Source organism: Ascaphus truei, chromosome 13 (assembly GCF_040206685.1).
Source record: "Ascaphus truei isolate aAscTru1 chromosome 13, aAscTru1.hap1, whole genome shotgun sequence".
Lineage (NCBI taxonomy): Eukaryota > Metazoa > Chordata > Amphibia > Anura > Ascaphidae > Ascaphus > Ascaphus truei.
This window is the reverse complement of record NC_134495.1, coordinates 5,150,701-5,176,506: the sequence shown is the minus strand read 5'-3', so window position 1 is coordinate 5,176,506 and position 25,806 is coordinate 5,150,701. Positions and strand designations below refer to the sequence as shown.

Below are 25,806 nucleotides of genomic sequence, written 5' to 3'. Positions count from 1 at the left end.
ATTCTCGCTCAGCAAAGCCCAAGCAGGCTGTGTGGGACACTAAATAAATACAACGGCAGGGAGAAGCGTGAGACGCAACAAGTGTTTACAGGAAACCAAGATTTGCGGTCTGGGGTAGAAAGCCCAAATATACTGCGGGCTGATTTAAAAGTACGTTCTAATAAGCGAATATTTAGTAGAATTGCTGAAATCTATTTTTTTTAATACATAAATGTAAACGGTACATATACACTCGTCGGTTTCATGTATATTCTTCCTATTTATGACTTGCTTTCTCCTTTAAAGTAAACGTAACACTCACCTTTTAAAGTTATATTTAAATATAATTGTTCATAGTTGTACCAGAATTGACATAGATATATATAATATTTGTCCCAAGGTGATAATAATAATGTTTAACAATAAAGAGTGTCAGTCCCGCTAGGATGAGGATTGTAATGCTAATGATGGGTCTGTGTTTGTGTAGGTCTCGGTGGTTGTGTAGGTCTCTGTGGTTGTGTAGGTCTCTGTGGTTGTGTAGGTCTCTGTGTTTGTGTAGGTCTCTGTGGTTGTGATTAAAAGATAACGTACTAAACAAACAGGAGACTCTGGGGTCCGCAGTGTCAGCAGGATCCAGATAAACTTCGTGGGGGTGCAGCCGGGCTGGAGTTATTGCCAGGTGACGACAGAGACGATTGATATATTGAACCAGGGCTACGTCCATTTCCAGGGTCCACTTCCTGCAGGATTTCTGCGCGTGCCGCGTATCGATGCAGGCGCATCTGATCAACAGAGCAGATAAACATCCTTAACCCATTGCTATCGGCCCCTCTGTCAGCAAAAGGGTTATAAGAACAGTCTCTTATAGGACCACGATGTACTAACGCCAATTACATGTTTAACGGGTTAAATGTGGGCGATTGACACCATTAGTTTACAAACTAGGCGAGACAGGGAGAGGATGGGACCTTGTAAGCCCACAGAATACACAGAACCAAAGTAAGGTAGAAGTGATACCTTTAAAATCAAACTAAGGGTTAAAGAGTGCAAGCATTTAGAACCAGAACAATCTGCCTGACAAAGAGTCCTTAGTGACCCTGTTAGGTCACACACTAGTTACAGGCACAATCACTCCTACCTGGTCAAATGTGACCCCTAGGGACCAAGGCTACATTTCTAAAGCTACCAATGACAGAGCTACAGATCAGAACCAGCTCCAGCGCTCTTCCAGCCCCCGTCACAAGTTTTACATATCTGGGCTTATGGTTTGACTCCCACTTAACATTCGTGATGCACATTTATACCCTGACATCCAAAACCTACGCCAAACTAGGGGTACTTTACAGGAACAAATCCTCCCTAAGTTTGCTTGTCAGAAAGCGTATCGCACAGCAGATGATAATACCAACTATTGACTATGGGGACATAGTATACGGCTCGGCAACTCAAACACACCTAAGCAAACTTGACACCCTCTACAACTCACTATGCCGCTTTGTCCTCCAATGCAACTACAACACACATCACTGCGAAATGCTCAAAGAACTAGATTGGTCATCACTTGAGTCTAGGCGCAAAGTTCATCTCTCCTGTCTTTAAATACTTTCTGGGCAAGCTACCCCCCTATCTGAACAAACTCCTCACCCCTACCACACACGCAGCACTTATCATCTGATATCAGACTCCAACTGTTCATGGTCCCAAGGTTCAGCAAAGTATCCGGGCGTTCCTCCTTCTCTTACCGTGCACCCCAAAACTGGAATAATCTACCGGAGACTCTCACAGCCGCCACCAGTCTAAGTTCTTTAAAAACTAAAGCTGTCTCACATTTTACTCTGGTCTGTAACTGTTACATACGCCCATAATATATATTATCTCTAACTGTGCATGCAACGTCTTTATATATAATGTCTAACCCTGTTAATTTAATGTAACCACGTATTGATGCAGGTGTCCATACCTCTCAAAGTGAAAATCATACCCACAGGACAGAATGGCTCTCCAGACGCTTCGGATGTCTTGTTTAGCCCGATCCACTACAAATCTGTGGAATCCTTCTAGTGTCAAATACTTCTCTTCTGGAACTGAAAGATGAAGTGTAAAAAACAACCAGTCTTAGCTAAATGATAACACAGTCGTCCCCTCAATGCTCCAGCTCTACAATCCGGGCGCCTCTGACAGCAACAAAGATAAGAATCACAATCCGCAAGCTGATGACTCCACGTCCGTCTCCGTGTTAAGGGCCGCCGCGGTCATGTGACTGCGCTTTGCCGGAGGAGCCATTGCACTCTGGTGACACTGCCCTCCCCCGGCACTCAAATGGTTAAACCATCAAAGACAGGTAAAGTCTTGTGATAAACTAAAAGGCAACGTTACCTTCTTGCTTCTTAGCAGGAGACTTTTCAGGGTCCTTCTCATCTCCTTTGCTCTTCTCCGGAGATTTGGGTTTCACAATAGGTTTCTTCTCACTTAATGCAGTTCTGTTGGGGAAAGAATGCTGCATTTATCACTGGATGCTGTGCTTGTGCTATTCAGCTGTCCGAATAGCCTTATTTCATGGTCAGTATTTTAATACTTTAAACTGTGAGGTTAATGAACTCGCAATAAGCCGGAATCTGCACCGGAAGACAGCTTATTGCAAACACGATCATTTTAAACAAAATCCACATCTTTGTAACTGCTCGCTGCCCGGCCTTCCCGCCTCTCACCTGCCCGGCCTTCCCGCCTCTCACCTGCCCGGCCTTCCCGCCTCTCACCTGCCCGGCCTTCCCGCCTCTCACCTGCCCGGCCTTCCCGCCTCTCACCTGCCCGGCCTTCCCGCCTCTCACCTGCCCGGCCTTCCCGCCTCTCACCTGCCCGGCCTTCCCGCCTCTCACCTGCCCGGCCTTCCCGCCTCTCACCTGCCCGGCCTTCCCGCCTCTCACCTGCCCGGCCTTCCCGCCTCTCACCTGCCCGGCCTTCCCGCCTCTCACCTGCCCGGCCTTCCCGCCTCTCACCTGCCCGGCCTTCCCGCCTCTCACCTGCCCGGCCTTCCCGCCTCTCACCTGCCCGGCCTTCCCGCCTCTCACCTGCCCGGCCTTCCCGCCTCTCACCTGCCCGGCCTTCCCGCCTCTCACCTGCCCGGCCTTCCCGCCTCTCACCTGCCCGGCCTTCCCGCCTCTCACCTGCCCGGCCTTCCCGCCTCTCACCTGCCCGGCCTTCCCGCCTCTGACCTGCCCGGCCTTCCCGCCTCTGACCTGCCCGGCCTTCCCGCCTCTCACCTGCCCGGCCTTCCCGCCTCTCACCTGCCCGGCCTTCCCGCCTCTCACCTGCCCGGCCTTCCCGCCTCTCACCTGCCCGGCCTTCCCGCCTCTCACCTGCCCGGCCTTCCCGCCTCTCACCTGCCCGGCCTTCCCGCCTCTCACCTGCCCGGCCTTCCCGCCTCTCACCTGCCCGGCCTTCCCGCCTCTCACCTGCCCGGCCTTCCCGCCTCTCACCTGCCCGGCCTTCCCGCCTCTCACCTGCCCGGCCTTCCCGCCTCTCACCTGCCCGGCCTTCCCGCCTCTCACCTGCCCGGCCTTCCCGCCTCTCACCTGCCCGGCCTTCCCGCCTCTCACCTGCCCGGCCTTCCCGCCTCTCACCTGCCCGGCCTTCCCGCCTCTCACCTGCCCGGCCTTCCCGCCTCTCACCTGCCCGGCCTTCCCGCCTCTCACCTGCCCGGCCTTCCCGCCTCTCACCTGCCCGACCTTCCCGCCTCTCACCTGCCCGGCCTTCCCGCCTCTCACCTGCCCGGCCTTCCCACCTCTCCCCTGTCTCCCCTGCAATCTATCCTTAACGCTGCTGCTAGAATCAGGTTACTGTCCTAAACTTGTCTCAGCGACTCCCCTGCTGAAATCCATCTCCTGGCTTCCTATCCTAACCCGTATTGCTTACAAAATTCTCCTCCTCACTTTTAAAAGCTACCACTTAGATTGTAAGCTCTTCGGGGCAGGGACTCCTTTTCCTATTGTTATGTCCCGTGTATTACTGCTGTAAAGCGCTATGTACATGGATGGTGCTATATAAATCAGATATACATACACAGCCTGCATAGTGTATATGCACACGTACTTAGAATAAAGACACACGCACTGCCTGTATATAGTGTGCATTGCTGCCCATGCTGTATGAGGCAGCACTGAGATAGGACCCACGGAAGCCACGTGGAACGTCCCAGTACTTGCCTGAGACTGTTCAGCACAGCTTTGTCTTTCGTTAGGGGTTTGACCACTGGCCGTTTGCTGCTCACAGCTTTCAGCGGGTGCTGCTCCTTCCCGGTTTTGCTGTATTTGCTTTTGTCGAACCGTGGCTTGGCGATGCCGTATTTCCGCAAGATCTTCAATACAGAAATGGGACATGGGCGCAGTGAGGAGAACGCCAGCTGTTAGGGAGCTTCATACCACTCTCTCAGCGGCGCGGACTATGTAAAAAAGCTGTAACACGGAGTCTGCTTTATAGCAGGGGCGGCCAACTCCACCAACAGGTCAGGTTTTAAGGATATCCCTGCTTCAGCACAGGTGGCTCAGTCAATGACTGAGCCACCTGTGCTGAAGCAGGGATATCCTCAATACCTGGCGGCCCTTGAGGACTGGAGTTGGCCTCCCCTGCTCTATTCCTAGAGGAAGAGGTACCTGTGTCAGCTGATCTTCCAGGACTTTTTTGGGGGGCCGCACGTTGGTGAAGAAGGTGTGGAGTAAGTTCCCCGGGGTCTGCGAGTGAATCTGCTCTTTGCTTAGGTAAATGTCGGACACCTTGATGAACTTCACCGGCGCCAGGCTCAGCATCTGCTCGGCGTGAATGCAGCTCTTAAATATTTCAGTGACGACATCTCGAGCTTCTGGGACCAACTTCTCACCTGACAAAGGACAGGAACGGCAGCAAACATGAGAACAGAGACATGGAATGTGACGGCAGATCAGAACCACGTGGCAGATCGGAACCACGTGGCAGATCGGAACCACGTGGCAGATCGGAACCACATGGCAGATCGGAACCACGTGCCCTTGTCTGCCTACGTGTCCTATCGGCTGTAAGACCTCACACCCTATTAGACCCTTGGCTTTCATATTTAGGAGCCTTATGTATATTCCAAGTATGTTTAAATGACCTTACTGTGTTAGCCCCTACCACCTCTGCTGGAAAGCTATTCCACACATCCACCCCTGAAAAATCCTTTATGTAGTTGAAAGTTTTGATCACATGATGCCCCTCTCCCTTCTGTCCTCTAATACAGCGGTGCGCAAACTGTGGGGCACGACCCCCAGGGGGGGCGCGAGACTGCCGGTGGGGGGCGCGGGGTTTACAGAGGCCCCGCGCACTTCCCGAAGGCACTTAAATTAAGTGCCAGGGGAGCTGCAGGGCCTCTGTAAACCATACTTACCCGTGACTCCGGCGGCTTCCTTCTTGCGTCGCCATGGCAACGCGGCGTCAAAATGACGCCGCGAGGTCATGTGACGTCACGTTGCTATGGCAACGTGATGTCATGACGCCGAAGGGCGGGTCATTGGTGGTTAGGGGGGGGGCGCGGAAGAGAGGGGACCGCCGGCAGGGGGGCGCAGGGAAAAAAGTTTGCGCCCCCCTGCTCTAATATGTACATAGTAAGGCCCTTTAGTCTATCCCGATAAGGGGGGGGGGGGAGAGGATGCTCAACTCCAGTCCTCAAGCCCCACCCAACAGGTCAGGTTTTCAGGCCATCCCAGCTTCAGCATAGGTGGCTTAATCAGTTCCTGCTTCAGCATAGGTGGCTCAATCAGAAGCTCAGTCTTTGATTGAGCCACCTGTGCTGAAGCTGGGATATCCTGAAAACCTGACCTGTTGTGGGGGGCTTGGGGACTGGAGTTGAGCCCCCTGCTGTAGATCATGCACCCGAGAGGCTACTAAAATTGTGCATAGGACTCATCAGGAAAGACTGAAAGGGCCAAAGCACATATCAGAGGACAGAAGCGGAGTAATGGGACACAGACACATGGAAGTCACCCCTTCTCCCCGCCGGAGGGACAAACCAGGCAATGCTGTGAGAAAACACAATCACTCTTGCATTTGCCCCGTCTTTGTATTTGCCCCGTCTTTGCATTTGCCCCGTCCCTCCTTTCGCTTTCATGCTGTATCTTTGTGCCTCCTGTTTGGGAAACAATGTTGAATCCCGATAGTTAAATGCATACAACACGGAAGGAGAAGTGAAGGACGTGTAGGGACCAGGAAACCTCCTGTGTTTAGCTCCGTATGTTGGAAGGATTTCCCCTCTACGTGAGGATTAAAACACTTTGGGGCAAGGTATCTTGCATCACAAGAGTCCGTTTTGCGATTACGTTGATGCTTGAAGCCCCAATTTTATGTTGGGCCTGTTGACAACACGTGAAAGATACGGTGGTGCCCAACTCCAGTCCTCAACCACAGGCCAGCTATTAATAATATCCCTGCTTCAGCACAAGAAGCTCAATCAGTGGCTCAGCCATTTTGACTGCACCGCCTGTGCGGACGCCGGGATATTCGGAAAACCTTACCTGTCTGTTGGGGGCTCTTGAGGACTGGAGTTGGAAACCACTGATCTGGAAGATTTTCATTTTCACCAGCAATTAACTCATAACTTAAATACTACACACCTAGGATCATGAACTTATCAGTGAAATAATCTTCCAGCCACGGGATCCCTTGGGTGTCAAACAGACTCTGATTCACGGTGGAGACCGTCAGGATTTCTTCGGTTGACATCTCCATCAACTCGTCCTCCCCATCCAGACTGGACAAACCGATCAGGTCGCTGCTGTTAAAGAGGCTGGCTCGGATTTTCTCTATTTTCGCCCGGAAACGCACCTGTAAATAAGGCAGAGGAAGCACTGAAGCCGCGGCCCACGCCGAGCGCCATGTCCTGCGTTTTATTTTTAATCCCTCTAATAGATCTTTTCTGGCCCTTTTCAGTTATGGTGAAAAAGGCAACAAGAAACCTCCACCGTATTGCATATAATAAATAAAAAGATCACTTGTGAGCACATTCACACGTCTTAGACAGGTCTTGTTGCCTTTTTCACCCACCCTAACTTAAAATGTGTATGGTATGGTGTATATATATATATATATATCTGGAAGAAAATAACAAAGCTGCTCGACAATCAACTGTCTGCCTACTCAATCCTGAGCCCACTCTGCATGCACTAAGAACGGGAATCCCACGCGCTAAGAACGGGAATCCCACGCACTGAGAACAGGAATCCCATGCGCTAAGAACGGGAATCCCATGCGCTAAGAACGGGAATCCCACGCACTAAGAACGGGAATCCCACGCACTGAGAACGGGAATCCCGCGCACTAAGAACGGGAATCCCATGCGCTGAGAACGGGAATCCCAGGCACTAAGAACGGGAATCCCAGGCACTAAGAACGGGAATCCCACGCGCTAAGAACGGGAATCCCACGCGCTAAGAACGGGAATCCCACGCACGGAGAACGGGAATCCCACGCGCTAAGAACGGGAATCTCACGCACTAAGAACGGGAATCCCATGCGCTGAGAACGGGAATCCCACGCGCTGAGAACGGGAATCTCACACACTAAGAACGGGAATCCCACGCGCTGAGAACGGGAATCCCACGCACTAAGAACGGGAATCTCACATACTAAGAACGGGAATCCCACGCGCTAAGAACGGGAATCTCACACAGTAAGAACGTGAATCTCATGCACTGAGAATGGGAATCCCACGCGCTAAGAACGGGAATCTCACGCACTGAGAACGGGAATCCCACGCGCTGAGAACGGGAATCCCACGCGCTGAGAACGGGAATCCCACGCGCTGAGAACGGGATTCCCACGCGCTGAGATCGGGAATCCCACGCACTAAGAACGGGAATCTCACACACTAAGAACGGGAATTCCACGCGCTAAGAACGGGAATCTCATGCACTGAGAACGGGAATCCCATGCGCTGAGAACGGGAATCCCAGGCACTAAGAACGGGAATCCCACGCGCTAAGAACGGGAATCCCACGCAGTAAGAACGGGAATCTCATGCACTGAGAACGGGAATCCCATGCGCTGAGAACGGGAATCCCACGCGCTGAGAACGGGAATCCCACGCGCTGAGAACGGGAATCCCACGCGCTGAGATCGGGAATCCCACGCACTAAGAACGGGAATCTCACACACTAAGAACGGGAATCCCACGTGCTAAGAACAGGAATCTCACGCAGTAAGAACGGGAATCTCATGCACTGAGAACGGGAATCCCACGCGCTGAGAACGGGAATCCCACGCGCTGAGAACGGGAATCCCACGCGCTGAGAACGGGAATCCCACGCACTGAGAACAGGAATCCCATGCGCTAAGAACGGGAATCCCATGCGCTAAGAACGGGAATCCCACGCACTAAGAACGGGAATCCCACGCACTGAGAACGGGAATCCCGCGCACTAAGAACGGGAATCCCATGCGCTGAGAACGGGAATCCCAGGCACTAAGAACGGGAATCCCAGGCACTAAGAACGGGAATCCCACGCGCTAAGAACGGGAATCCCACGCACGGAGAACGGGAATCCCACGCGCTAAGAACGGGAATCTCACGCACTAAGAACGGGAATCCCATGCGCTGAGAACGGGAATCCCACGCGCTGAGAACGGGAATCTCACACACTAAGAACGGGAATCCCACGCGCTGAGAACGGGAATCCCACGCACTAAGAACGGGAATCTCACATACTACGAACGGGAATCCCACGCGCTAAGAACGGGAATCTCACACAGTAAGAACGTGAATCTCATGCACTGAGAACGGGAATCCCACGCGCTAAGAACGGGAATCTCACGCACTGAGAACGGGAATCCCACGCGCTGAGAACGGGAATCCCACGCGCTGAGAACGGGAATCCCACGCGCTGAGAACGGGATTCCCACGCGCTGAGATCGGGAATCCCACGCACTAAGAACGGGAATCTCACACACTAAGAACGGGAATTCCACGCGCTAAGAACGGGAATCTCATGCACTGAGAACGGGAATCCCATGCGCTGAGAACGGGAATCCCAGGCACTAAGAACGGGAATCCCACGCGCTAAGAACGGGAATCCCACGCAGTAAGAACGGGAATCTCATGCACTGAGAACGGGAATCCCATGCGCTGAGAACGGGAATCCCACGCGCTGAGAACGGGAATCCCACGCGCTGAGAACGGGAATCCCACGCGCTGAGATCGGGAATCCCACGCACTAAGAACGGGAATCTCACACACTAAGAACGGGAATCCCACGTGCTAAGAACGGGAATCTCACGCAGTAAGAACGGGAATCTCATGCGCTGAGAACGGGAATCCCACGCGCTGAGAACGGGAATCCCACGCGCTGAGAACGGGAATCCCACGCGCTGAGAACGGGAATCCCACGCGCTGAGAACGGGAATCCCACGCGCTGAGATCGGGAATCCCACGCACTGAGAACGGGAATCCCACGCAGTAAGAACGGGAATCTCATGCACTGAGAACGGGAATCCCACGCGCTGAGAACGGGAATCCCACGCGCTGAGAACGGGAATCCCACGCGCTGAGAACGGGAATCCCACGCGCTGAGAACGGGAATCTCACGCAGTAAGAACGGGAATCTCATGCACTGAGAACGGGAATCCCATGCGCTGAGAACGGGAATCCCACACGCTGAGAACGGGAATCCCACACGCTGAGAACGGGAATCCCACGCAGTAAGAACGGGAATCTCATGCACTGAGAACGGGAATCCCACACGCTGAGAACGGGAATCCCACGCGCTGAGAACGGGAATCCCACGCGCTGAGAACGGGAATCCCACGCGCTGAGATCAGGAATCCCACGCACTAAGAACGGGAATCTCACACACTAAGAACGGGAATCCCATGCGCTAAGAACGGGAATCTCACGCAGTAAGAACGGGAATCTCATGCACTGAGAACGGGAATCCCATGCGCTAAGAACGGGAATCCCACGCGCTAAGAACGGGAATCTCATGCACTGAGAACGGGAATCCCATGCGCTGAGAACGGGAATCCCACGCGCTGAGAACGGGAATCCCACGCGCTGAGAACGGGAATCCCACGCGCTGAGAACGGGAATCCCACGCGCTGAGAACGGGAATCCCACGCGCTGAGAACGGGAATCCCACGCGCTGAGATCGGGAATCCCACGCACTAAGAACGGGAATCTCACACACTAAGAACGGGAATCCCATGCGCTAAGAACGGGAATCTCACGCAGTAAGAACGGGAATCTCATGCACTGAGAACGGGAATCCCATGCGCTGAGAACGGGAATCCCAGGCACTAAGAACGGGAATCCCACGCGCTAAGAACGGGAATCCCACATGCTAAGAACGGGAATCCCACGTGCTAAGAACGGGAATCCCACGCGCTAAGAACGGGAATCCCACGCGCTAAGAACAGGAATCCCACGCTCTAAGAACGGGAATCCCGCGCGCTAAGAACGGGAATCCCGCGCGCTAAGAACGGGAATCCCGCACGCTAAGAACGGGAATCTCACGCGCTAATAACGGGAATCCCACGCGCTAAGAACGGGAATCCCACGCGCTAAGAACGGGAATCCCAGGCGCTAAGAACGGGAATCCCACGCGCTAAGAACGGGAATCCCATGCACTGAGAACGGGAATCCCACACGCTAAGAACGGGAATCCCACGCGTTAAGAACGGGAATCCCACGCACTAAGAACGGGAATCTCACGCGCTAAGAACGAGAATCCCACGCGTTAAGAACGGGAATCCCACGCGCTAAGAACGGGAATCCCACGCGCTAAGAACGGGAATCCCACGCGCTAAGAACGGGAATCCCACGCGCTAAGAACGGGAATCCCACGCGCTAAAAACGGGAATCCCACACGCTAAGAACGGGAATCCCACGCGTTAAGAACGGGAATCCCACGCGCTAAGAACGGGAATCCCACGCACTAAGAACGGGAATCCCACGCACTGAGAACGGGAATCCCAGGCACTAAGAACGGGAATCCCAGGCACTAAGAACGGGAATCCCACGCGCTGAGAAAGGGAATCCCACGCGCTGAGAACGGGAATCCCATGTTTATACGCAGTTTAACATATTCAATAACTACCAATTCGGTGGATCCTCTTAAACTTAAGAAAAAGCTATTTTAATTGAAATCAAATTAAGAAATAGAAAATGTTTAATAACACTGGAATAGTAAGAATAGATCATTGGTGGTGACACTAGAATAGTACGTTTTATTTGATTTTTTGCATATTTCTCCACTCTTTAAAAATAAAATACTACTCGTCCGTGATTTTCTTACCTCCACTACTGCAAAGCCTTTGATTGGCTGAGGCATCACAAGATGGTTGTCCAGAGAAGTGACTGTGTACAGTGAGCCCACATCAGACAAGGCCGTCTCCACATTGTCCAGCTGCTCCACTAGACTGCCCAGGCTGCCCAGGCTGCCCGTGCTGCATATAGAGAGGTCCAGACTTTCCTGGCTGGAGACTGCATGTGGTTCGGGAAGCCCTGGTTGCACCAGAGCTTGCTGTACCAACTGCTCAACAGATGTTTCACTGGTGGTCCGGGAAACCCCCTGGGAACTGCGTAGGGAAGACTGGCTTGTGGAAGCAGAGGCACTGACGCTCGCAGCAGGTGTCACACTGCTAGAACTGCTGACATCCAGATTATCAGCACCGGGAAGCACGGTTGGTTTTTCCATCTCAGTCTTGCATTCGGCTCCTTCTACTCTGTCCTTGGGTTCCGGGATTTCTACTTCCTGCAGAGGGATATGGATTTCATCTTTAAAGACCCCACCGTGGCCATTGCAAGCTTTCCGGATTGCACTTCTGACAACCGACTCCTCTAGGTGAGTTGGGATCCCCAAAATCACAAGCAGGCGGCTGTGAGCAGTGGAGCCGACTAGTGCCTGACTAGCGTCTGCTATGGCGTCATTTGTGACGCCCAAGCCTTGGGGATTCTTGTTAGTAAGGTGTCTGAGTATCATTAGCAGGGTCAGAGCCCTGTGAAACCATAACATGTCCTCAGGTTTGCTTCCTCCTATGCTCAGCATGGCAGTGTTGCTGTCGGCACCTCGTGGAGAGGCGCGTTTCCCAGATGCTGCCTTTTCACGTTTGATCTTGACTTTCTTCCTCTTTGAGAGCAGGCTGGGACTTTGAGGCGTCTGACCAGGAGAAGACGAAGAGGATGAGGAGGAGTCGCTTAGATTTGTAGCGGTTGTTGATGACATAGCACTAACTGCTGAGCTCATGTTGATAGGGAGCGTAACTTCTGCCACCGCTAGGCACACCTCCATCAGGGCATGGAAATAAGTGGAGAACCTTCCCTGCTCACTGACGCCAGTGCCAGATCCCCCGCACGCGTTCCCAGATGCCCAGTTTTGAGTTTCCTCATCGTACAGCTTGCGCAACTCTGTCTGCAGAGCCATGAGCATTGCCAGGCAGGGATTCAGCTGTAGGGCTATTGACGAGGAGAGCCCCGCAGGATTCTTCTTCTGCTCTAAATGGTGGACTTTACGCAGCAGTTCGGCCAGGAGATGGAAAAGAAGCTCCTTCACCACCGCGGCCAGGTCTGTTGTCCACAGCAAATTTCCTGAACACAGAAAGCAGGGTGTGAAAGCCTAACCTTCAGCAATCCCAGAAAGGGCTTAAAATCAATAGAAAAGTGACTTTGTTAAAGCAAGATAGACTTAAGTTGCTCTTGTAAACACAGGCCCATTGTCAGCTTGTTGGTTTTACTTTCAGAAATTAAGATATTGTTTTGATATTAAGTTGAGTCCCAAAAGCTTAACTTCAAAAAGCAAAACAAGTATATTATACTTTGTACGGTAAACATGCCGAAGGGATCCCGATGTGACAATGACCAGAATGTGAAGTTATAAAGCAGTTCTGAGAGATCCTGCTCTACCGGACACTTCTAAAAAGGCCTAGCAAATAAAGTATATCCTCAAAATTTGGAGACGGGACAGAAAAGAATCCCTGTTGCAAGCACTCAACCTCTACTAATTGATAAATAATAATATTTTAATTATACAATGAACTTAACGGACGAAAGAGAGAAAACTAGAACTCTAATGTTAAAACCTAAAAGACGCGTGGTGCTTTCATGGGACCAGAAATGGTCCCATACAGCTATAGGAAATGCTCTATATTGCAGAGACAATTCCTAATTGCTACAATTTAATTATTCTATGTAGGCTGTGTGTTAAAAATGCACACAGTAAGTGTACATCTATACAAGTGTTCTCTCTTTCGTACGTTAAGAACATTGTATAATTAAATTATTATTACTTATCAATTAGTAGAGGTAGAGTGCTTGCAACAGGGATTCTTTTCCGTGCACATTCCCTATAAGCATCCCTCTGAGCTAGAAAGCTAGATCTGTACATTGAAACGCACTACAGATAAATAGCAACATGCAGGTAATATTCTCAGGATGAGGCCAGTATTACTGTATAAGACAGCTCTGAATAATTTAGAATAGTGACTAATGGTAAAGTGCATAGCATTTATTCTGCACTCTTTCTTTGCTCAGACACACACAGACACACACAGACACACACAGACACACACAGACACACACACACACACGCTTTTAGACAATGCTACTGATCGAACTCCTGTTTCCAAATACCGAGTATTACATATTTAAATTGACAGATCACAGGGAATTAACCCCTTCCAGATTTTCTGCCCACCTAGCAGCTCCACTACTTGCAGGAATCCGGAGGACGGAATAGTATCAAGCTCATCTTCTGATTTCTCATCCACATCCTCTAGTTTCCACGTTAACAGCTGTTCTGTAAACGCCATCGCCAGTGGAAACTCCAAAGGAAGAGAATGGATGACCAGCACAGCTCCGGGCGCAGGAGACACTCCTACACAGAACGTGTAACATTAGCCTACATTTCAGCTATGGCATAACAAGGCAGAACAACCATCTCATTACTGCTCACAAGCTCATTCTTTGCTTCACTTTATCCCTGTATCGTGAAGCATTTTAATACCTATAGGGGTCTGCCAGCCCCAATACAACATGATAAAGGCAGAGACAATCACCATCAGAATAGAAATGTTTGTACTTTAAGCTTTAATGTACGAGCTTTAAGGAAAAGGAAAGCTTGGTGTAATCACATAAAATCCAAGCGTATAAAATAGATTTCCCTGTATGGGTTGCTGGCTTTGTGCCTCCTTACCCAAGTTTTAGATGTAGAACTTGTATAAAAAAGCATTTTAAAAAATACATATATATTAACTAAAAGATGAGGCCTAATGTGTTCCCTCTTGTCTACAACCAGTATCTTAATATCCTCAGATTAAACACTGATTGCGAGATTGGAATTGGCATGCGATATGTAGACTGAATTTTGCGTCATCATTTTTCTCCGCACACTCATAACAGCCTCATCCCATTTTAACAGCATATACAATTTATTCAGAAATAAATTAGTGTAGCAAAATGAATATCACTGAAAAAAAGTGTATTATAAGATTAATAAGCACGTCGGTGATTCTGTCCCCAGAGCGACTGTCATAAGCAAGGGGAGCGAAAGGTCAGAATGCTTATTAATGGTATAATAGCATTTTTGTCCACGATAGAAGTGCTGGAACTTTCATATAATACTTCACTTGTTACCCCTGCATTATGTCTATGGGACGGCCGTGGAGTGTGGTCACTACCTCTGCTCTAGACCATGATAAAGCGCATTTAAGCGCGAAACGCGTAGGTGGTGCGTTTATCTCCCTTGTCCATGCGACTTGAAATAAATGCGATGTTTTATTGGGGTCCCCTCGTGCTCGTTTGTTTCTTTAATGTGCGGTTATGCTCCGTTTTCAACTCTACCTATCGACTTCTGCTCTAGGCTGATGTTAGGAAGCACATATGAGCGATGATATGTACCCAGCTTGATGTGGACCTTGTCCGTGGGAATGATGGCCGTTGGATACTGGTTAGTTGTTGGCGGTGGAGTGAGGCCTGTATTACTGGGGGAGGCATCTCGTGGGTAACACACCGATTCGATCAGATTCAGCTGTCCGTTCCTCTTCACTTTATGGCCGAGGCCATAGACCAAGACTCGGGCCCAGGGAGCCTTGTACAAGGAGGAACTGAAACAAAATGACATTGCAGGTGACACAACCTTGGGTATCATATCTCCCCCATTGCTGCTGAAGAGGCCACTCACAGAGTATGCAACTAGCAGAGGTTACGGGACTTGGTTGGGATAGAAAGTAGTGGTACGGTTCTTGTTTTCAGAACAGGGCAAAGCTATTTTGTATCCACTTTTCAAATGACCAAAGCAGAAAGGGTTACCTTTTAGGCATGTTTCTGGTAAAAGAAGTGAGACGGTGACTTAGTAAGTTTAAAGGAAAGAAAGGACAGTATTCCTGAAAGAAAACCTGACCGTATAAAGTATCTTGCGAAAAATAGCAAAGCACACCGAAACTTAAATTGGAAAAAACAAAAGTGCATGTTTATTCACACAATAGTGCCAAAAGCCAATATTTCAGTCCACAGAGGGATTCCCCGGGACCAGAGGGCTTCCCCGGGACCAGGGGGCTTCCCCCGGGACCAGAGGGCTTCCCCCGGGACCAGAGGGCTTCCCCCGGGACCAGAGGGCTTCCCCGGGACCAGGTAACTCCGCTGGCCTTTTCTGGTATTGTGTGAATAAATATGCAAGTTATTGAACAGTAGTGCAACTGAAAATAGCAGTTAAGGAAAGGACACACGTGTTATTTCCTGTGCTAACCCGCATTAGCGGGGGTAAGAACGCCTGCTACATATGTATGTATATATTGGGTTACAATACGGAAGACTTACTCCTTGCGAAACCCAGACGGGCTCTCTTTACAAGACACGACAACAAAGGCGGCTCCAGGAAAATTAACATCCATGCTGAGTTTGGACTCGGAGATTGGGAACTCTTCAGATGGAAACTGTTCTGGGGCATGCTAAAAAAAAACACAACAAAGAAAGCTTATAAAAACCAACGACCAGAAATGCCAACAAGTCCAACTTTTGCAGCTAGGGAAGCCTGCAATGCTCTGCAATGTGTTGCAGGCCCCTCTGGTGTTAATATTCTTTAATAGCTATTTTGCAAAGTCCTACAAATGATGCAATGAGTGGTCTAGTGTTAGAGGCACAGACCCCAGTGCCGGGTATAAAGCAATTCTAACAATAAAAGAATACAGACACACACACACACTTCCCCTCATCTTACAGCCTCAACGTGTCCAGGAGGTGGCAACGGATATTCACGATGATGTATGGTGGCACTTGTACTGGTAAGGTTTGAAAGCTTGAACAATATACCTGGCTAAAGTGGGAAACGTAATTGCCAGCATGCAAATGTGGCCAGCATGGCAAGTAAGGCTTCAACCACAAAATACCAAACAGACCGATAATCAATGGCCCTCTTTGTCCAGAGATTGTCCCTGGGTGTGACAGGGATCAGAATGAAGGCAGAAGGTGCAAAGTATCCCTGGAGATCTTTCAAATCTAAATCTGTCTACCTACAACGGGCAGACTCTCCCCCGTGAAGACAACTGAAAAGCGAACTTGAAAAGGTTCTATGGGATATTGTTGGCCTTAGTGACGTAAGATAAAAAGATGAAGGCCTCATTGAGCTCAAAAGCGGACAGCAATTATATTACAGAGGTGCAGAAACGGGAATAATAAGTGGCGATGGCTTCATCGTTAACAGGAGATGGAGAAACAACACAGTGGAGTATGAAAGCTCATAGGAAAGAGCAGGCGGAATCGTCATTCAGGTGAAAAATAGATACAGGCTCAAACAAGCCAAGTGTTTGCTCCAACATCAAGTCGCCCAGGCAATGAAGTGGAAGACTTCTATCATGAGCTCAACCAACTTAATCCCCTCAAGACCATTATGGGAGATTTAAATGCAATGATTGCTGACCAGCAGAAGGACGAAGCATTAGTTGATAAGTAGGGTCACGGCAACAGGAATGAACGTGGAGACGGATTGGTAGAATTGGCAGAATGTGGAAACGTCTACAACATTTACGAGAATGCCACATAAACCATGACATGAAGATACAAGCAAGATAAGGATCAGCAAGGGAGTGCGGCAGGGAGACACCGTGTCACCAGGATCAGCAAGGGAGTGCGGTAGGGAGACACCGTGTCACCAGGATCAGCAAGGGAGTGCGGCAGGGAGACACTGTGTCACCAGGATCAGCAAGGGAGTGCGGCAGGGAGACACCGTGTCACCAGGATCAGCAAGGGAGTGCGGCAGGGAGACACCGTGTCACCAGGATCAGCAAGGGAGTGCGGCAGGGAGACACTGTGTCACCAGGATCAGCAAGGGAGTGCGGCAGGGAGACACCGTGTCACCAGGATCAGCAAGGGAGTGCGGCAGGGAGACACCGTGTCACCAGGATCAACAAGGGAGTGCGGCAGGGAGACACTGTGTCACCAGGATCAGCAAGGGAGTGCGGCAGGGAGACACCGTGTCACCAGGATCAGCAAGGGAGTGCGGCAGGGACACCATGTTTCCAAAGCTTTTCACTGCAATACTTAAAGAAATATTCAGTACATTGAATTGAGAAGAAAAAGGAATCAAAACGGTGAATACTTAAGCTACCTACGATTTGCAGATGACACCGTTATTTTTGCCACAAGTCCAAAAGACTTCAAGCAACAAATCAGAGAACTCGATGAAACAAGAAGGTGGGCGTTAATATGAAGCTCTGCAAGACCAAAGTGGTGCTCAACAAAATGTGTCAACTTTGCAAAAAACTAAATAAATGGAATAGAACTAGATAAAGTTGAAATCTCTGTCTACCTTGGGCGGCAAGGAACAATGGTCGGGAACCTTTTGAATGAAATCAGTAGAATGAAGATGGGATGGAGGCACTTGGAACAAACAAGACAACCTGTCGGGAACCTTTCACTGTGCATCAACCCGTGTATTGAAGAAGTATGGGGAGAAAAGAAATAGAATGCATGGGTTCGAAACCAAACAAAAAAGTCTGTGACATCATAAGGATGAAGAAATTAAAATGGCGGTGGGCCGGACATATCGCAAGAAGCCATTCCATCGTTGAACAAAGATGGTACTCAACTGGATTCCAAGGGAAATGAAGACCAAGACGATGACCAAAAGTAAGATGGGAGGATGAAATCAGAAAAAAATTTGGAGCAACGTTGAGGCTTGCAAACACAAGATCATTAGGGAGGGCTTCATCCAGCAGTGGATGGACAAGGCCTGAAGATGATTATGGAGGTACATGCACACACGCACGCACGCACACACGCATGCACACACGCATGCACACACTTTATTTATTGGAACGAAAACATCATTAAAACGTAAAATGCAGGTTGAGGCGATTTATACCTGCAGGAAGGAGCAGATTTGCTTGGTTAGATCTAAGAGACACTCCTCCCCTTGATGCAGGGCCCTTGTTATAGCTACGGTAAGCCATTCCCTTATTGGCTGTGCATTGCCTTGGTAGAACAGATCTGTGGTGGAACAGTTCTGGGAGTGGATGCAATGCTGCAAGGACTGGGCTATAAGGATAGAACTGGAACTGATGGTGCCATCTGCAGAAAGATATTCAAAACACAAGCGTCAGAATGTAGCTTCCCATCAACAGCAAATGAATGCGTTAACATGCATGCCAAATCTGTGAATAAATTACATCAAAATACTTTTTATACCAATCTATACTCTAAAGGGAGAAAAAAAAACAAAAATACATTCCCATGGCTTTTGGCATTAGTAGCAATCAACAACGCTTCAGTGTAATACATCGCAGGACCCTCAAGTATCAAAGGGATTAAAGGAGCAAACCAACAAAATGCATTTATTTATTTTTAATAGGTATGAAGCAGAGGGGTCTCAGGAGCTGAACCGCATTCATTTCAGGAACCCCTGCTTCCCGGGACACTTATCTCCAAAGGTGCCGCTGGTCCAAAGCTCCCACGGCACGCGGGCTATTAGTCATCCATGGCGGCTTCCTATTGGCTCGCCCATATTATTCACCCAGCCGGGGCCGCAACAGGCGCGACCTACAGAGGTTTGTATCTCGGGAAGGAGGGCGCCCCGGAACTGAAATGAACGCAGTTCAGAGTCCCAACTGCTTTATACCGAGACAAAAACACAACCCTGGGCTGCATTATTAACAAGTGGCAGCCTTTATGCTACATATACCAGGAGGAATCATTGCCACGCAATCTGGGACAGGAGAAACCCTACTCACATAAAAGATATCAACCACAAAATGTAAATTAGCGTCCAGTAAAAGCTTAAACCAAAACCCGTCCCATTACCAGGAAGGGGCGGTGCCAGGAGTTGATTTGATAGCAGCTGTAGGTGCTCCAAGGTGATGTGTCGGATGGCGGGAATGTGGAACAGACGAGTGAAAGTGTGCGGTGACTTTGGAGCAAAGATGTTGAGTAAAGCGACACGACAGAAGAGTCTGGCGAGAGAAGACTCGCATCGTAACAGCTCCCTGCAAACAAGAAGGAAAAGAGACCGTTCACCAGACGTAAGTGAATGCCAGTAATGTGCGCTCGTCCCATGTGTAATTACAGGCGGTCGGGTTCTCCGACACAATGCGTTCTTGAAAATAGCGTTGGATAGTGAATCGCCATAAAGCGAAACCCATCGTCTGCCCATTGGTATGTCTTATAAAGTCGGATGTGAGGGTCGGGGAAGGCGTTTTGGCGTCGGAAATCTGCCCATTGGTACGCATAATAAGGTGTCGCATGTCATGCGTCGAAAAGTGCAACATTATAAAGAGAGGAGCACCTGTATCTATCTAATGCTCTAGCATGCGGCATACGTGGTCAGTGCCACACAAATACACGTATACATAAACACATCAGGACCCAAGAACATAAGGTATCGGAACTGCAATATGTGTCCTGAGGAAGTTCCTCGCGGAGATGGAAAGATTGACTGGCATATAATTAGCTGTTGTAGTGAGGGTCAAAGGAGTCTTCTGCAACATATGTTCTGGTGAAGGTTACTATGGGAATCCCAATACTGATTTTACTACATAAGCTAATGTATAAAGAGAGAACTCAGTGAGTTATCACTGAGTGCCGGCCACATTTACCATGGTGAAGCTCAGAGCGGAGATTACAACACTGACTTAAAATATATTGCAGTGAATGCATGCTTCCTAATTCTGTTCATGTAATTACGCGGAGCCTTTCTACAACCCTCCTTATCTGTCTTAGTTCATATAACCAGATGCAATAAGCAGTCTCTCACCCACCTGTGGATCTGGATGTTTGTACTGTCTAGAGTAACCAGTCCGTTGGTGGCCATTCTTCTGTAGCCTGCAGGAGGTCTCTCCAGCATATCAATGGGATACCAGTATCTCACCAACACCCCTTCACTTCGGAGGTAGGTCTCCACCTGCACCAACTCATTCACCTGAAAACGAAGAAGAACAGTACAGAGCACAAGTACAGAAGGGAGTTTTAAAGGTGGCAATGTCATCTGAATGTGCTGGGTCACGAAAACGAACGTGCTTCCTTAGCCGTGGACATTTTTGACATTGAAAGTGAGACTCCCGGAGTCATGGTTGGCAATGCCATAGTTAGGAAGGTCCCTGGTTAAAATCCCCTAAAGATACGGGTGCCAGTAATAGGATCTTCGAGGGGCAGCATTATTGGGACAGTGAAATTAAGTGGGAAAGAATTTGCCTCTCACAACAGTCTGTACCAGTGTCTGCGGTTAATACAATGCATTTATACACCTAGGAAAATATGAGGGTTTGCAATCTATCAAGTCCTTGTGTTCAGCCCAGGTGGAAACATGTACTTTTGAGGAAGACAGTAGGTGTGTTTATATTTTCCACACTGATTCCATTGTGTATCATGCTGCCATCTGAGTATTTTGGGGGGGGGGGCATTTTCTCCCTCCCCCCAAAAAGACTGTGGTTACAAAAGGAATGATACCGGTGTGGTTACGGTGGCTTGTTTTACAATTGCCAAAGAAGAGAGAAACGATATAAGGCATAAAGCTGAATGCTTTGCTGCTCACTGCTGTCATCGTTTGGAAGGAATGCCGTTTAAACATAGAAGCACCCAGCTGGTTAAAATAAACATAGAAAGTATCATTTCTCACCGAATCTACATCCAGGACGACACCATGCAGAGCGAAGGTCTTCAGCATTCCCCGGATAGCAAACTTGGGTAACGCCGTTCCCACTGCATTGCTGGCCACGTTGTTGCTATCTGGAGATCGAATGACCACTGTGAGACCTGAAGAGACAATCACAAGGTTACTATATATTATACTATAACCAAGGTTTGTACGAGGACACAACACAGGGGATCCGAAACTGTGAATCAATACTCTGATCATAGCATCCAAAACGTAAAGAATACCCGCTGTCATTCTCTTGTAAATCCCTGCGAGTTATAGGGGTTTATACTTATTCCAGCACATGGAATTCACCGGAAGAGGAAGTGTTCCTGTCCGTAGAGATTCTTTCAAAAGTGCACGTAGGGCTGCGCCTATGGTCTATACTCGCTCACTGTGTATATACGATGTAGACCAACAGAGTTCTTCATTGGTGACATATTATAGTGTACACAGCTTTTGGAATGTCAGATTTCTTCTTCTAATCGGAGCATAATTTTCTAGGAGAAACCTAGGAAGTGTCAAAAGCTCTGTACACCATAATTTCATCTATAAAGAACTCTAATGCTGGTCCGCTAAAAGGTATCACAGCCCACATTGACCATGCTTTCCTCTAGAACCAATGCGGGTACTAGATCTTTGAACCACAACTTTCAACTCATTGTGTATACAACAGTCTCTTTCTTAAAATCCTAACCAGAATGGTCCCTGGGAGCTTCCTGAATGTCATATCGCTGACCCAGTAAGCATCAGAAGATGGGAGTGTTGTAGCTTACAATGTATAATGGAAACTTCCCTTCCTGGTCTCTTACCAAAATGTGGACACGTCGATTTAACTGTATGTTACATGTAGAACCAAGAACGTTGGCTTACTGACGCATTAATACCTGCTCGTGAAGTTGCCAACGGGGAGAAGCTCTTCCATCACATATGAACCAATGATAACTGTACCTTTGCGAACTTTATCAATGGTGAATTTATTTGCTTCTTCCTTGATATCCTCGATGGTGGGGAGGTAGAGATCTCTCGGGATGCCACCATTCTCCTCATAGAGGAATTCTACTGTCTGCCGTGCAATATCCACCATCCCTGCCACACAAAACAAACACAGCTCATGATTATGGTCAGACAAACACCTCTTGCTTTTAGTGCTGACAAACCATCTTATCACCAAAAGACACTAACTATTGATGGTAAAAACCCTGCTTTTATATATGCAATAAAATGGTTTTGTTTTTTAAATATTTAAAAATACTGTAATTTATTATTTATTTAAAGGTGCCCATCTGCTTCATTTACCCTATTAAACATGTCACTATCCGTAGTTACTTTTGTCCTAGGAGGGACTGGCCCTTTAAAAGCATGGAAGAACTGCCTCCTTAGGAAAGCATGTCAATTGCTCAGTTTTTAGGGGTTAAAAAACACCATCTACCCATCATCAAGCCATACCCAGGTGTAAAGCTCGCTTAATCTGATCCAAGCCATACCCAGCTGTAAAGCTCGCTTAATCTGATCCAAGCCATAGCCAGCTGTAAAGCTCCCTTAATCTGATCCAAGACATACCTAGCTGTAAAGCTCCCTTAATCTGATCCAAGACATACCTAGCTGTAAAGCCCCCTTAATCTGATCCAAGACATACCTAGCTGTAAAGCTCCCTTAATCTGATCCAAGACATACCTAGCTGTAAAGCTCCCTTAATCTGATCCAAGACATACCTAGCTGTAAAGATCCCTTAATCTGATCCAAGACATACCTAGCTGTAAAGCTCCCTTAATCTGATCCAAGACATACCCAGCTGTAAAGCTCCCTTAATCTGATCCAAGACATACCCAGCTGTAAAGCTCGCTTAATCTGATCCAAGACATACCCAGCTGTAAAGCTCCCTTAATCTGATCCGAGACATACCCATCTGTAAAGCTCCCTTAATCTGATCCAAGACATACCCAGCTGTAAAGCCCCCTTAATCTGATCCTAGACATACCCAGCTGTAAAGCTCCCTTAATCTGATCCAAGACATACCCAGCTGTAAAGCTCCCTTAATCTGATCCAAGACATACCCAGCTGTAAAGCTCCCTTAATCTGATCCAAGACATACCCAGCTGTAAAGCTCCCTTAATCTGATCCAAGACATACCCAGCTGTAAAGCTCCCTTAATCTGATCCAAGACATACCCAGCTGTAAAGCTCCCTTAATCTGATCCAAGACATACCTAGCTGTAAAGCTCCCTTAATCTGATCCAAGACATACCCAGCTGTAAAGCTCCCTTAATCTGATCCAAGACATACCCAGCTGTAAAGCTCCCTTAATCTGATCCAAGACATACCCAGCTGTAAAGCTCGCTTAATCTGATCCAAGACATACCCAGCTGTAAAGCTCCCTTAATCTGATCCGAGACATACCCATCTGTAAAGCTCCCTTAATCTGATCCAAGACATACCCAGCTGTAAAGCCCCCTTAATCTGATCCTAGACATACCCAGCTGTAAAGCTCCCTTAATCTGATCCAAGACATACCCAGCTGTAAAGCTCCCTTAATCTGATCCAAGACATACCCAGCTGTAAAGCTCCCTTAATCTGATCCAAGACATACCTAGCTGTAAAGCTCCCTTAATCTGATCCAAGACATACCCAGCTGTAAAGCCCCCTTAATCTGATCCTAGACATACCCAGCTGTAAAGCTCCCTTAATCTGATCCTAGACATACCCAGCTGTAAAGCTCCCTTAATCTGATCCAAGACATACCCAGCTGTAAAGCTCCCTTAATCTGATCCAAGACATACCTAGCTGTAAAGCTCCCTTAATCTGATCCAAGACATACCCAGCTGTAAAGCTCCCTTAATCTGATCCAAGACATACCCAGCTGTAAAGCTCCCTTAATCTGATCCAAGACATACCTAGCTGTAAAGCTCCCTTAATCTGATCCAAGACATACCCAGCTGTAAAGCTCCCTTAATCTGATCCAAGACATACCCAGCTGTAAAGCTCCCTTAATCTGATCCAAGCCAGACTTCCTCTCGGCCTCGTTGCGGAAGCGCCTCCGAATTGTAGGAAACACTTTGGTCTCCCAAGCTTTCACCAACAACGCATAGTGATCCTCCTTCAACACACAACAAAAGCTCAGGTTTATTTCCTGTACTGCTGCTCAATACTCACCACACTTCACTGATGCACTTTACATTTGGTACTTTAGTGAAAGTTAGTGGATGATAATTCACATATTAAATATTACTATTAGATAATTCACATATTAAACCAGCAATTCTGCCTATTTCACGCAGTTTTTGTTTTTTTTACAGTATTGGAACCGGCGTCCTCTCTCCAGTAATCAAAGTGTGAGGGCACAAGGGCAGTGGTTGGGCAACATGATATAATGACCCTATGTGTAGTCCTTAAGCCAGGGGTCTCAAACTCAGTCCTCAATGGCCACTAGCAGGTCAGTTTTTATGGATATCCCTGCTTCAGCACAAATGGCTCAATCTGTGGCTCCGTCAAACACTGAGCCACTGATTGAGTCACCTGTGCTGAAGCAGGAATATCCTTACAACCTGACCTGTTGGTAGCCCTTGCAGACTGGAGCTGGCCACCCTTAAACATCCATCTTTTGCAACGTTATTGGATGGACGAAAGTCGAAGACTGAGCCACTGATTGAGAAAACTGTGCTGAAGCAGGGATATCCATAAAAACTGGCTGGTTAGTGGCCCTTGAGGACAGAGTTTGAGGATATATATATATATATATATTGCGCACAGGAAGAAATTGCGTTGCAGCCACAGGTACGCGCTTCTCCCAGGCTCAGCCAATCAGCTTGCTTGCTGGCACACTGATGAATACGGCCCCACTCCTCTCCTTACACTGGGAACTAGTGCTTAGCGCGGTGTGATCAGGCGGCTCAGGGAGTGGGAAGAAGCTACGATCACCGCTGGGGAGATGGGGAGAGATGGAATGAAATGCTGAGGTGGCCAGCAGTTAGGGGCTGCAGGCGAAACCCCCCCAGAGGGCCTGGTGCCACCAGTGTAGTAGGGGTACAAGTAAATGGGGGTACAAGTATCCCCTCACAGCACTCCAGTTGTAAACACGCTGCGGCACAGTTTCTCTTCCACCAACAATTGCTTTGTGAATTAGTTAGTAACACATCACGACGTTGGAAGAGTCTTTCCTACCCGTGGGATATCGTCATCATCGTCATCGTCACTTTCATCGTCTGCAATGGGAGGAGGGTGTGGGTCCGGACCGGATGTGACAAACTCCTCGTAGCTGAGCTCTACTTTATAACGGCAGGAAGCGTCACTGTCATACTCTAGCAGGAGACAAAACCAGCAACGTTTGGACACATAATGCAATAGGCTTTTGTCTCTCCAGCGTTACATTAAAATAATAGCACAAACTGAACTTTGAAGCACCAATCCCCACTCATTTTGTATACAGCATGGGAACAAAGGGGGTCCCCTACAGGGCTGCAACGCGCTACTCTTCACTCCCGCCCCCTCCCCCCGAGTACATGAGAAACTTAAAGGTGAAGTTACTGGGTTTCAATTTCCGTCTACAGGAACAAAATGGCTGCTAAATAGGCCACTAGGAAGTAGCATCATCGGTTGCAGCTTCCTATTGAACGGCCATATAAATGCCCTAGAAAAGCCAAAAAGTAATAGCGGTAACTGCACCTGTAAGTATTTCAGGAAACCGGTTCCCATCATGTAATATAAAAAAAAAAAAA

The 25,806-nt window shown here is 48.5% G+C and overlaps 1 protein-coding gene across 2 annotated transcripts in view; it reads right to left on the bottom strand.

The window, feature by feature from the left end:
• Positions 1-25,806, bottom strand: part of HECTD4 (HECT domain E3 ubiquitin protein ligase 4) — a 170,654-nt gene that overhangs the window by 20,314 nt on the left and 124,534 nt on the right. For both annotated transcript variants that reach the window (XM_075568133.1, XM_075568134.1), the window contains exons 51-67: positions 25,253-25,389; positions 24,062-24,188; positions 22,044-22,181; positions 21,075-21,211; positions 20,218-20,378; positions 19,265-19,446; positions 18,330-18,535; positions 15,788-15,918; positions 14,870-15,075; positions 13,668-13,847; positions 11,271-12,562; positions 6,600-6,810; positions 4,629-4,852; positions 4,182-4,333; positions 2,356-2,459; positions 1,940-2,063; positions 571-761 (exon numbers count right to left, since the gene is read on the bottom strand). In XM_075568133.1, coding sequence (XP_075424248.1) covers positions 571-761; positions 1,940-2,063; positions 2,356-2,459; positions 4,182-4,333; positions 4,629-4,852; positions 6,600-6,810; positions 11,271-12,562; positions 13,668-13,847; positions 14,870-15,075; positions 15,788-15,918; positions 18,330-18,535; positions 19,265-19,446; positions 20,218-20,378; positions 21,075-21,211; positions 22,044-22,181; positions 24,062-24,188; positions 25,253-25,389 — 3,903 coding nt within the window. The remainder of the gene's footprint in view (positions 1-570; positions 762-1,939; positions 2,064-2,355; positions 2,460-4,181; positions 4,334-4,628; positions 4,853-6,599; positions 6,811-11,270; positions 12,563-13,667; positions 13,848-14,869; positions 15,076-15,787; positions 15,919-18,329; positions 18,536-19,264; positions 19,447-20,217; positions 20,379-21,074; positions 21,212-22,043; positions 22,182-24,061; positions 24,189-25,252; positions 25,390-25,806) is intronic.